We start from the raw sequence: 13393 nt of genomic DNA on the forward strand, positions 1-13393 counted from the left end.
TAATATACTTGTGCAATTCCCATGACTAATTTCAAACATCACATAATCATCACAATAAAATACTGCAATCAGGCTAGGAATTGCATCATGTTAAGGGAAAGGCCATTTGGCCTTAGGTGTAACAAAATTCTTTAGGGTTCAAAGGCCATGAGTTATTTGATGCCTACAAATGAATAAAATGACTTTTACGATAAGAAAAAAAACAAGAAAATCATAAATTATTCACTTAAATATGTACATATATTTCATTTCAAAGAAACTTTCAGCAGATGAATGTAAGAACAGTCTTCAGGTGTCAAAGTCACATAAATCAGAATATTGTTACACAAGTAGCACAGCTCCTTTCACAAATAGATCAGTAAGTGGATAGCGGGTGCGAGAGAGAGACAGAGAGGGAACTGATGTTGGTAACTGGAGCAGAGAGTTAACTAGTTATAAGTTTGCTGTACAGTATACTGTATGTGCACAGCCAATCCAAGCTGCAAGAACTGCTGTGGTGATACTTTCAAAGCTTGTAGATTAGCAAATGTGTAGTTGAGTATAGAAACATGCATCACTAAAGCATACTAAAGCTGCATAGATTTCATTGAGTGTTTTTCAGAGAAGTAGTACACTGTACACTTACCATTTCCTTCTGCCTTCTTGCTAGCTAGTTATACACTGTTTAAGCTATTGACAAATTCAAAACTTTAAGGCAAAATTTAATTTTGGTTAAGTGTTGTGTTGCATTCCTCAAGGTTATTGAGGATATTTCACCACCATGTGAAATCAGATCACACCCACTTAACAGTACAAACCAACACTGCCAATTTTAGGTTATGCTTAAAAACGTTGAGAGCATTCTCAAACAAGGTGCAACCATTCAAAATTGGTATGATCCATAGTTTTAACCTTTTAAATTTTAAAATATTTTTTGGCTCTTTTAAATCCATTCATTTTCACTCACTGATGCAAGAGTAGGTCAAAATTTAGTTTGTCCCTAGTTAACTATATTTATTGAAACTGAAATGCAATGTTTTTGACTTATAACAGATGCAGTGATCCAGAAATTTCTTGGCACCACCAGGGGCCAGCTAGGGGTGGCCTTAAATCGAAAACTCATTGAGATGAGTGGGCATCAAAAGACTACAGACTTAGCTCCACCTCCTTTGCATTGGTGGATTTTTGTTTCTTTTGCTGACTCTATCACCATTACCATAGGTGGATTTTTTTGCTCTCTGTTCTGTTGTTTGTTCTTTGTTTTGTCATGTAGTTAATCTGCAGCTCGATAAACTGAAATAAGTTTTCTATCTTGAAATAAAGATGTATTTTTTTAAGCTAACTCCAGTACTCAACATGTAAGACTTAAGGCACACCATGATATAACACTGCAACACTAGGTACATATGTAACAGTATTTAAGGATCATATATGTAACATAATTATGGAAGTTTTTCTGTGCCATCAGAGTTTGAATACGAATTTCTAACACTGAATTTTTTCAGCATCGAAATCAGACTTTGAATTTTAAAAACCATCAAATTTCAAGCACTCATTTTTTTTCACCTCTGATCTTTTTCAATGTTGAAATAAATTCAGTGTAAAAAAAATTTTGATGTCTCAAAATATTCAGTTTTTTAAAATTCGACATATAAAAAAAATTCAACATCTAAAAAAATCAGTGTAAAAAAATTCATCATCTCAAAAAATTCAGTCGCAAAAAATTCAATCTTAATATAAAATTCAGTGTAAAAAAATTCAATGTCTCGAAAAATTCAGTCGCAAAAAATTCAGTCGCAAAAAATTCAGTGTAAAAAGTTACAGAGTTGACACCCGGGTCACTAGGGAGAAGCAATCGATCCCTGTCTCAATTCATCCAACGTCCAGCCAATCAGGTTACGCTCCACTGGTCATGTGACACTGACACAGGCGCTATGTCCAACACCAGTGATGGCATTTCGGTGAGTATGTTTACTCTATTTTCTTTATATGTTTGTAAAAATTGAGTAACAGATGTTAATCGACACGTTGCACATTAACCGGATTTATTGAACAATTTCTACACTTAACTTTTAATGAGGTGGTCTTAGGTCTTATTAGCTAGCGGTATGTGAGCATACTTTTGGTTTGAGGGCAGCGAGATTGACGACTGACAGCACTTTAGCCCAGGGGAGCAGATGGGAATTTTGACCAAGCAGTTAATAAATGTTTTTAGCTCAATCAGTTATTTTTGTGTACTAATTTGGGGTTTAACTAGCGCACCGACGGTCGGTTTGATCTGTCAAGCCCGGCCCGCCAAGAACTCCATGCTGTGACGTGGGTCGCTCAGGTGGCTCACCTGGTAGAGTCGGTATCACCAGGGCTCCCTGCAGTGGCCCAGACTCGACTTCGTTCTCACTTAACGGGACATATTATTTGTTATTATTGTTGTTGATTTTCAAATACAGAAGTGTTTCTGCTGCATTATCATGTAATTCCGGAGGTTTTTATCTTATGTTTGTCGTGTTGAGAGTTGAAGAGAGATTATTTCAGGCATAATTAAGCATGTTTAATAAGATATATCTGAATTTGTGTCTTTTCCTATTGAGAGATTATTTTGTTGTATTACTTGTATAAAATTGTTACTGGTTTGTAATACCCCTCTTACTTTTTCTGGGTTGTTTGTGATGACAGGACAATCATGGGGATAATATTTTGCAGTCAGCCCGCCACTTATTACGTTTACTCGGTTCGTCTGGTCAACAGGGCGCAGCCAGTGGTGGTGTCACAAATCAGCATATGAGGTGTAGTATTAAACTTTAATTCATGTGCATATGGCTTAGTTTACCTTTACATTGTAGATGTATTTATGTTTAATACATATTCTTGGCTACAATCCTACAGAGAACAGAGACGTACAGATTCAATTCAAATGGAAATGACCAGGTGAGGAGAAGTTTGTTATTTTAATGTATAACATTAGCCACTTAAAGGTCGAGTCTGTTGCTGTTTGTAAACACAATATTCAAACTGACCCCCTCCTCTCTCGGACTCAGTGGTGCCCAACAAAACAAAGCAAAAGACCAAAACATGTGGGCTAGAAGCCCATAGGTGTTAATTAAGAGGGAAGTCTGCCGTTTATTTTTGAGCAAAAACCTCCAGACTCTGCCTTTAAGGCTCATGTTAAATTAATTATGAAATGAAAAAAAAGCATACTAACACTTGATAATAATAATCTTCTAATGTTATCACAAAACAGATGAGGTTGTAGTTTATGTTTGATTTTTTTATTTTCTTTCGGTCATTTCCAGGTATTTTCGCCAGGGGCAGAGGGAAGAGGCGCTTTCCCGCAGCAAGTCCTGTTCCTGCCAAGAGACCTAAACCATTGGATGTGGCTTTCTATTTGTTGCCAAAGCGATGTGAAAAAACCCCCAAAGAGCAGGAGCAAATAATCCATATGCATGCAGGACTGGGCCGCAGGACTGCTCATCTAGATGAAAGCACAACACATGAAGAGGTAATAACATGCAATTAGTTATTTAGGCTAGTTGTACTGTAGGCTGTGAAGTTACAAGGATTTGTTTTTTGTCACGCAGTGTCATTGATGCAATTTCTGATTTCACTGACGAGTTTTGACACTCTTTTTGGGGAGGATTACACTTGTATCCATTTTTTCCTTACAGTTATGTGATGCCCTCAAAGTTTTATTCCCAAAATTGGGGACAGTTACTGGTGGGTGGCTGCTATATAAATCTTCAGGTGGGTCAACACAAGTTTGCGTTAGTGTTGCTCTGTCATAAAACAAACAAAAAACTTTAGAAGAATTCCTCAAAGTAATCTCTGTACATTTACTATTAAAGGGGCAAAAAGCGAAATTGTTTCACCACTAGGTTTGCTGTTTTGCACTGCCTGTAGACCAAAACAAAGTGTGTCATGAGCCACACCTCCCTCTACCTCTGCTCTCCACCTCCCTCCACACAGCCAGACTGGTTTGTGAACAAGGGGCTGGAGTTCAACACAGAGAGCGGGTGTGTGACATCGGATAACTTCATGTTATGGTGTAATTTCATACTTCACATAGCGATTTTTTAATCCCTTCAATTAGAAATAATGCATTTTCGCTTATTGACCCTTTAAGCATTTCTATGTTAAATGTTTGTTTGATTTTATAAGGTCATGCCTACTTGCAAATCAGCCACTGTAAACTAATAATAGTATTTGTAACAGTTAAGTTAAAACAACAACAACAACAAAAAAAAACGGGTTTGCTTTAGGTGACTTCTTAAGCCTGGTCGGTTGTTAGACAAGAAGTCTAGGTGCTTTGACTTAACTTCTAGATTTAATCTATATCTAGTAAACTGTTGAAAGTTTGCAATCTAATTTTCCTCTCCTGCTTTCAATAGGTGGATGGGGTAGCCGACAACTCTCTCTCGTGGCTCCTGATGATACTGGCTATACAGGCGTGATGCTGAAGTCTGTAACTCGTGGGGCTAAAAATCTATACATAGCCCCAATTCAAGAAGAACTCAGTACAAATCCCCTACCATTAACTGATGAAGCATTCAGCAACATGCCAAAAGCCACATGTCAGAAGTGTGGAGTTGCAGTTCCCCTTCCACTCCTGACAGAACACATCAAGTCTTGTGATGTGATGGATGCTGGGAGTGACGATAACCTGGCTAATGTGGAAACCAGTGAGCTTGAAGAGGGAAAATGTAAGAATTCTGAATATTCAGCTTTTGTGAATATATTGTATAGTATTAAACATCAGAAACAGTTTTTTGACAATAACGTGGTTCTTACCTGGAACTTCTCAACAGCAAATATGCAGGAATGTCCTGTCTGCACAAATATGTTTCCTACTGACCTGATCGAGGTACACGCTTCCTCATGTGTGGAAAGGTATCTATATCCTTTTTATTGTGTTTTTCTTTTTCTGTCTTTGCTTTACATGCTGTGTAGTTGTAACACAAATAATTTTATGAGGGTAGGGCAGGAAAAGAGGTGATGCCTGAAAGCATTGTAATTGAGGAAGAGCAAGCAGCAATGCCTGGACCATCCAGAAGTTCTGCAGCTGTTACAGATGGTAGGTGCTGTTCAGGCTTAGCAGTGGAATAGGAAAGTTAAGGAGGATAACAATGTTATATTTGAATGTTAAATTATTTTTTGCTATCTTGACAACAAACATTAATAATGAAACAACCACATTTCCATTTTCTTCATATTAGGCTGGCTAACCGTCATTGACCCCACCAAAGCCATATCTCAGTGTGCTGGCAGTTGTCTGCATATTCATGAAACAGAGAGTCCCTTACTTCTCAGCATGGACATGGCACTAATCTCCTTCTACAAGCGACCTAATGTGGAATGGGGACGACCCCTGAATTGCACACTTGAAGGTAACTCCAATTACAAGTTGCTGTTGTCCAAAACTAACTACAGTATTTACTCTGTCTTCATTCTATCAAACCTTACATTGTGTTACAGGAGATACTGCTATTGGAGAGGGTGTAGCTCGATTTTTTTTCTCAACATGCATAGAAAAGCTGAGGTCAGGGTTTTGCATACATTTTGGTATGTATGTGATAGCATCCTTCCAAATGCAATATTCATTTTAAGTTGTGTATGTGTGTCACACACACACACACACACACACACATATACACTACTCACAAAAAGTTGGGGATGTTTGGCTTTTGGATTAAATTTCAGAATGCACCTAAAATGCACTATAACCTATAACCTGTCTGATTTACTAAATGTTCTGGTTCAATGACAATTTATATCCAAACAGTTTAATTCAAACTCTTCATTGTGATGTTCAAATTATGACATCATGAGGCCAAGACAACACTTGATCAAGTTATTGAGACATTGAGATTTTTTGTTGTGGTTTAGCCACCACTGTTGTTTTTGTGTTGTGTTCTTTTGTTTGAGATAAAGAAATGAGCATTGCATCCTTCTACTTAAATGCCCTGCTTTCATGATAGAATATCTCTGTAGCATGAACTTTTTGTGAGTAGTGTATTTATATGTCACCATATTTTTTAATGATATTCTGGCCATATGTATATGGTATTGTAATAGATTTGCTTTATCCTGAAAGTTCAAAGGGTTCTTCTAAATGTATAATTCTTGTATTGATGATATCTAGGGTCTCCAGTCCATCACAAAACTAAAATGCATTTTCTGACAACCATTCACTCTCACATTCATACCTAGTGGAAAGAGCAATGTTAACCTGCATGTCTTAGTACTATGTAAGTGCCAATGTCTTTTTATTGTTGTTCTGAATTCATGTTTTTAATGTCTTAACAGCAAATTCAAATGTTACACGGCTTTTTGAAGGTGAGCCTGGCCATTTAGTCCCCTCAGCCTCTCACTTTCTTGTGGAAAGTGACATGTTCATGGTGGCAGGGAGAATGATGGGCCACTCCTTTCTTCATGGAGGACCATGTCTGCAGGGACTCAGCCCTGCTGTTGTCCATGTTCTGCTTGGTGGGAGTCCTGAAACTGCCACTGTTACACTGGAGGACTGTCCAGACCTGGACATCAGAGAAACAATCAGACTTGTATGTTTGATTAAAAAAAAATTTTTTGGGGTATCTATTGTCCATGATGATTGATGTTATATACCTTATTGTCTTGAAGCTTGAAGGGGGATCCACACTGTCCGACAAGAATAAACAAAGAGTCCACGACTTGGCATATGCGTGGGACCTCCCATCCCTTACTGAGAACAACAGGAGGTGGCTTTTTGAGAAGCTGTTGATCCATGCTGTGAGTGAAAGTTTGAGAAATGTCTGTCTATCATAAGTCACAGTTCATGTTTTTTTTGTTTTTTTAATCCTGTGCGTGATGTTTTGGTGATAAATACACATGGATAAGTTTCTAAAAAATGTCTGACAAAATTAAAATGCTGCACTTATTCCTGATGGTTTCTGTTCTTGATGTCTTATTACTATTAACAGGTTATAGGACGTGTGATGAGGCAAATTAAGCAGCTGAGGCGAGGTCTTAAAGAAACCCCAATGTGGACACTGGTGACCCAAAGACCTGACACTGTGGCCCTGCTTTTTCCTAAAGATGTGGCAGGGAATGTCAGCGCTGAGGTGAATTTAATTGCTCTGATCTTTTAGTGATAAATTCGTAGTAAATATTATGGTTCATACCTGGTTGGCATCCATTACTGTCCGTTTTCAGTCTTGTTCTTGTTATTTATGTCTTCCTACATACATAACCCACAATTGACATCATCGGTCAAACATAACTGGTTGATACCCAAGAGTGCAAAGAGTATGCATTTAAGAATCAAAAATGATAAGTCTTTCTCATGCTATTTCTTTCAATGCAGGTACTTCTTCAGCGAATCACATGGCCTCGTGAGGATGACAGCGATGATGAAGACTGTTCCACTGAAACCAAGTGCCGCGTGTCTACGACAGTTCATAGCTAATGGTAGGTTCACTTGTCTTAGGGGTTTGGCTAATCTTCTATTCAATGTAAGCTGTTCATGCCATAGTTGGCTATTTATTCTAATGACTAATCATTATCCATTTAAATCTACTCCATAGCAACACCAACTGAACTGGCCAACCTGGTCAAATTCTGGACTGGATGGGAGGTCCTACCACAGAGTCTCTCTGTTGAAGTCATCGAGGGCAGATACCCCACAGCCTCCACCTGTTTTGAGACCTTACGCATCCCAGGGCATTACAAGCATTACACATCTTTTAAACATGACATCCTGGCCTGTATTTGCACTTGCCATACCGGATTTGGTCTTGTGTGAGTGACATCTGGGCCTCTACACTTGTCAGAAAAGGTTGTTTAAGTAAAATGTTGATGTTAAACTTGTTCAGATTCATCTAACAGTATGGAGCCCACTTCAAAGGCTGGGTAAATTGTTGTATTTGTAGAACTGTAACTTGAATGGTAACCTACAGATGTTGTCCTTACTGGTTTGACACATCAGATGTATAAAATATTGAAGTTGTTAAATGGTGGACTGATTTTATTTTTACATTGTTACAGAGCTCAAAGTTCTTTGCATTATTACAAAATGTCTGAAGCTCGACTGTCATAGAAAAATGTGGCACGTTAAATTACATGCTTACAGACAAACATTACATGTTTTGGTATGAGTGCATTCCTTGTAACCAATCTCTTCACTCAAATAAACCATTGATGCAGGAGTTGAAAGTGGACTCGACTGTACTTTTCACTGATATAACTGAAGGGAACTGAAGTCTGCAAAAACTTAAATAGATCAACACAAAACTGAAGTCTTTCTGATCAGTTCATTCAGAGGTCATGAAATTGATCACAAAATTGAACAGCAGCAATGTAGATATCGGCACCAAAGGACTGAGATGCAGCTCTTGGGTCAACTGCATCTCTCAAAGATGTCAGTTGTCCATCGGTCATTGGGCATGCTGTGTGTGGAACAATGATGCTCAAGTGGTCATCACAAGGAAGTCCACTGTTTTCCCACTCAATGTCTGGAATATCCATGCCCTACAAACAGAGAGCATTTTAGATTGTATGAAGTAACAGTAGGCACACTTTAAAATACTTTATGCTCTTAGTTTCTAATTCAATAACTTAAACATGTGAACCAAATAATTCATTCAAATCACATATTTGAACATACCTCTGTGTTATCTGGTTCTGGAACTGGGTAATGTGTACGACCGAGCTCCCACAGCTGATTAGGAGTCATGTGGCTCTCTGTTCTCAGCGGATGGTTGTCCCAACCATTGCGGAAAGTATCCAGGTCATCCTGCAGGCGTGGGAGGAACACAAAGTGGCAGCAAAAGAGGTGTGTTTCATTGGCGATGCTGAGGAAGCCCTCTTCTTCAAGGTAGTGGAGAACATCATAGTAGATGCAGGTTACAGCTGCCCACAGGTCTCTCCACAGCCGCTCAATCCTGGAAATTTTTAATTTAAAAAATACATTTTAAATATTTTTTTATCCACAGTGAGTGCACAAAAATTTAATTTTAAATATCCAACCTATTTAAAACCATGAATTTCTTCTTCACTTTGTATTTATGCACTATACTTAGAACTTTCATACATACTGCATGTCATTACACCCTATGCAAATGTAACAAATAATAGTACATATAGTACTCCTGTTAGCAATTGTATGCTAACATACTACCACTATATGATATCAGTGAGGCGATTAGCAATTAGCATCTAGTATCTATTCTACTGAACAAACCGTTGGTTGTGAACACTCTTCCCGGATATAAAGCTGTTCCTTCCAGTGCCACGGACTGTAAACATGATGCGTGCAACATCCACGTTTTCAACTCCGTGATCTGCACGTACCCTAAAGGAGACACAAAACACTTTCAAAGATCATATATATGAAAAATTGGTTACATATAATTGGTTGATTAATGCAACTGTGCAATGAGAGTGGTTGAAGCATCTGACAGTAAAATTCTGAAAATAAAATTTAACAGTTGTTTATCATTCTAGTTTCACATTCACAATCTTTCTTACTAAAAGTTAGGAAACAGGGGTAATATATGCTTTATATAGCCACAGAAATATATTATGAACTGTGCTTATCTTTGACCTGGTATTTTCCCTACCATACAACTCATCTCCCAGACACACAAGTTATTACTATGCATTCAGTAGTGCTGCTCTAAATTCTAGAGTTCACTGAGACCAGTGAGTAAACAAAATCGTGTAGGACATAAAGTTTAAGAAGTATTCAGATTTTAATTATTCCAAGTAAAGTTTTTAACATACATCTTAACACCTCTCTGAAAGGGATGTTTTAGTACTGTTATTAAATAAATGTTGTTATTTTCCACCACTAATAGTGCTGCTGTAATGTAAAATCCTGACGCTAACCCTATATTCATTTACCTGAGAGGAAAACCAAACTTCTCAACAGATTCTTGGAAGAATGCCAGGGTGGTTGATGCGAGGTTGTTGGAGGCTGCACCAAGATACATTATCTGCAGCACAAATGCAATTACACCTCTATGTGGCACTCAAGTAGAGAAATATGTGCACTTTGTCCAAACAATTCTACCAACCTTACGAGAAAAGCCATCAATGCCTCCAAAGACAACAATGTTGTAGCTGAAAGAGAAAAAAAATTTGTCAACTATAACATACTGCAAGTATGGGTGCAAGAGGTTAGCTGTTACGGTGCATATACAGTGACAAAAAAGAAGCAGTATAAAATGTGGCATGGTGCATACTGATAACAACTACATACTTTAAAAACACACTTTAAATTCATACACTTAGTCAAAAAGATTGCCAAATATGAATTTACCGAATCAATTTATGGTTCGTATCTATATGCATCAAAGACTGGGGTCCTGGAACTGAGTAGGTCCGTCGAGCAATACATCCTACATGGACCATTCGGTTAATGACACCAGTGGTGTCAACACGGTGCATGGAGGCTCTGACACGGTTATACTGCACCCTCAGTCCTCTGGCTTGCAGGAGGGCTTTCATCATTCGATACCCAGAGTTAGGCTGCCTAGACTTAATCTCTCTCACACACTGATCTAACTCGTCATCTGTGATAGTGCTATAGAGTGCCTTTACAGAGAGGTCAAACTCAGCCATGCGTCGGTACACTGTTCGTCTGGACATCCCCAAGAGTTTAGCTATACATGGAACAGACAGATTAAGTTCCAGAAGTTTGCTGAGGTAGTCTGGGGATTTGGTCATCCGCCCAGCTGGTCCTTCCTCAAACTGCACAACTGCAATGTGATGCTCCCTTTGCTCTTTCTCCAAATTGATGAGATTGTGTAGTTGTGTCAGTGCATCTAAAATAGCTGGACAAACAGTTACTTGACTGGACACAGCATTTAAAAACACAAGTTCTTGTGTGCAAGTGAACTCTAAGAAGTCCAGGTCCAGAGGCATGCGTCCCAGAATATGCTCCAATCGAGAGCGAAGTCTTTCTAAAAGATGATTAAGTAGTTGTTCCTAGGAGAGAAAAATAAAATAGAAAATTACCAATAGAAAAACAAATCCATGATAAGATCTGGTGTTTGTAAAGTGCAATGTGTACTAATTGCTACAGATATTTGAACAGTTCAAAATCTGATGCCTATTAACAAATATTGCACGGCTTGTTTCCGTTCTGGCTGGTAACTGCGTGAAATGTGGTGTCTTTCTCTTGCGCGTCCACCCCCAAGTGGATATAAAAATGAATATTAGGCTATATAAAAACTAACTACTGAGAAAAGACTGTTGCGCGAAAGCTGAGAAATGGGAACATCGTAATAATTCCTATGACTGCAGCTGGCCACAGTGGTCTACAACAGCTGTTTGAGAAGCACAGTACAAGGAATACAACTCAGAAGTTAACTAGGTTTCATTTTAATAAGTGGTAGGAAACCATCAAACACATAGTCTGTGGCGTTTCTTAAATATAGACCTATAAGAACTGTAGTTTTTATGTAACAAAGAAAATTTATTCGATTAATCGAGTAATCGGATAAAACATACTTTCTACACTTTTTTATCTTTTTTATTGAACTTTTCGCTCCGTGCCCTGCCATCTGCCAACACCCACTGGGAATGACGAGGACCTATGACAGCTCACGAATTCATACATAATAGTGCGATATAGCAGAATGTAGCTTCTATAAAGAGAACCATAAAACTATTTCCATCGAGAGGCGTAGAAGGAAAGAAAAGGGATGTGATGGGTCATAGATTACGTTGTGATTTTTGACCTCCACAATCAGCAGCTCTTCGTTCATGATGTCAACGTGATGAAATGTCTGAAAACCTCTGACCTGTTGATGTTTTCAAGGTGGTAATCTGGTGATCTGCCGTGAACACGGTGTATTTTATTTTGAAAAATAACCGGATGCTTTATTTTGTTAATGCCGCCGTGCCGGAGCGGAGTCGGTACCGGTTGTGACAGCGGGACGGCTGCGCAGCCGCAACCGGTGGAAACGCACAAATTTACTAGAATTATTAGAAATACCGCGCTTTACCGTGCTTCCCTCACCTTTCATCACCGGACGAAAAAAACAAGCCCCCCGCCCCCATGCACACACGGCGGCGACCAAAATGAAAACAATGGCTAACTTACAGCAACCACGATATGCTGTCACCAACTGTCAAGGTTTAATGTACTGTCAGTGGTCAAACTCACCGGAGCACCATCTCTCCTGTCGCTTGCCATGGGTGAGAAGCCGGCATCTTCTTCTTCTTGTTATTTCGTTCAGAGTCAGTGTCACATGACCAGTGGAGCGTAACCTGATTGGCTGGACGTTGGATGAATTGAGACAGGGATCGATTGCTTCTCCCTAGTGACCCGGGTGTCAACTCTGTAACTTTTTACTCTGAATTTTTTGCGACTGAATTTTTTGAGATGATGAATTTTTTTTACACCGATTTTTTTTAGATGTTGAATTTTTTTTTATATGTCGAATTTTAAAAAACTGAATATTTTGAGACATCAAAATTTTTTTTACACTGAATTTATTTCAACATTGAAAAAGATCAGAGGTGAAAAAAAATGAGTGCTTGAAATTTGATGGTTTTTAAAATTCAAAGTCTGATTTCGATGCTGAAAAAATTCAGTGTTAGAAATTCGTATTCAAACTCTGATGACACAGAAAAACTTCCATACATAATTAAGTGAATACATGTTAAATTTACACCATGTTTCATATATTTGTTCAATCTATATCCTACATCAAGGATATATATTGAACTTCCATGTATCCCACATAAATACCATATATATATATATATACGCACACACACAGAGACACACACACACACACGACATATATTGAAGTATGTATCATACATACATAAAGATATGTATTTGTACGCTAGACATATTCTAATATATGAAATTGTTCCAATTTCATATATTTTAGGAACACATGCAACATGCTTTAGTCATACTCAAAGCTGAGATACAGTCACCGGCATAGCAAGATAAAATAATTGTGACACTTGAAGATTTGCTTCAGAACATGATATTCCAAGGGAAAACTAAGAAATACCTTTCACTACAGGAGCTTGCATGGCCTGTCACAAAGTCACAGGGAAAAACTGGTAACAAAATGGGACAGGTGGTCTCAAATGTTCCCCAGTATTAATGAATATATTGATATTGTGTACATGCCTATTTTTTTTTTTACCTATGGGTATTGCTAAAGTAAAGATCATGGGGTAAATCAAACTCAATTAGGCTCAATTTTTATACTTTTGCTAACTTAATTTGGGAATGTGCTGTGTGCTGTCATGCACCTCTAAAGTTGGTGACCCAGAGTAAAATTGCATACATGCCCTGGACAGTTTTGTACTTAATTTGACATCATGAAGCTTGGCACATAAAGGAAAATCTAAATCTGTGGAGTCCTTTAAATGATAATAAAAACAATAAAAACACATAAGAATGTAAACAATATTA

General features: G+C 38.1%; 1 protein-coding gene and 1 long non-coding RNA gene across 6 annotated transcripts; one reads left to right on the plus strand and one right to left on the minus strand.

Moving 5' to 3' along the window:
- Positions 1-3058: 3058 nt before the first annotated feature.
- Positions 3059-5289, plus strand: LOC139625148 (uncharacterized). 4 transcript variants are annotated; one of them, XR_011691848.1, is made up of 6 exons: positions 3059-3475; positions 3642-3986; positions 4362-4673; positions 4779-4860; positions 4950-5044; positions 5187-5289. It is a non-coding gene; the product is annotated as an uncharacterized lncRNA (long non-coding RNA). The 4 variants fall into 4 exon arrangements; XR_011691847.1 differs by having other exon boundaries at positions 3642-3717; XR_011691846.1 differs by having other exon boundaries at positions 3642-4673.
- A 2962-nt stretch (positions 5290-8251) lies between these two features.
- LOC139625138 (uncharacterized) lies at positions 8252-12378 on the minus strand. 2 transcript variants are annotated; one of them, XM_071484820.1, is made up of 7 exons: positions 12119-12378; positions 10268-10935; positions 10023-10068; positions 9850-9941; positions 9188-9298; positions 8612-8888; positions 8252-8475 (listed from the first exon to the last, which is right to left on the minus strand). In XM_071484820.1, the coding sequence occupies exons 1-7, from the start codon at positions 12146-12148 to the stop codon at positions 8263-8265; spliced, it is 1437 nt and encodes a 478-aa protein (XP_071340921.1). In that variant the 5' UTR covers positions 12149-12378; the 3' UTR covers positions 8252-8262. The 2 variants fall into 2 exon arrangements, with proteins under 2 accessions (XP_071340921.1, XP_071340932.1); XM_071484831.1 differs by having other exon boundaries at positions 10268-11543; positions 11908-12378.
- Between the last annotated feature and the right edge of the window lie 1015 nt (positions 12379-13393).

The sequence above is a fragment of the Trachinotus anak genome, unplaced genomic scaffold (assembly GCF_046630095.1).
Source record: "Trachinotus anak isolate AG129_WGS33_773 ecotype Australia unplaced genomic scaffold, CSIRO_AGI_Tana_v1 ptg000001l, whole genome shotgun sequence".
Lineage (NCBI taxonomy): Eukaryota > Metazoa > Chordata > Actinopteri > Carangiformes > Carangidae > Trachinotus > Trachinotus anak.

Bases quoted from the DNA above. Each gene is read 5' to 3' on its own strand.
- LOC139625138 (XM_071484820.1), bottom strand. From the start codon at position 12,148: ATGGCAAGCGACAGGAGAGATGGTGCTCCG. The intron at 10,936-12,118 runs GTGAGTTTGACC...TTTCTCTCCTAG, and splicing joins ACAGGAGAGATGGTGCTCCG to GAACAACTACTTAATCATCT. The intron at 9,942-10,022 runs GTTGGTAGAATT...TTTGTGCTGCAG, and splicing joins TTGATGGCTTTTCTCGTAAG to ATAATGTATCTTGGTGCAGC.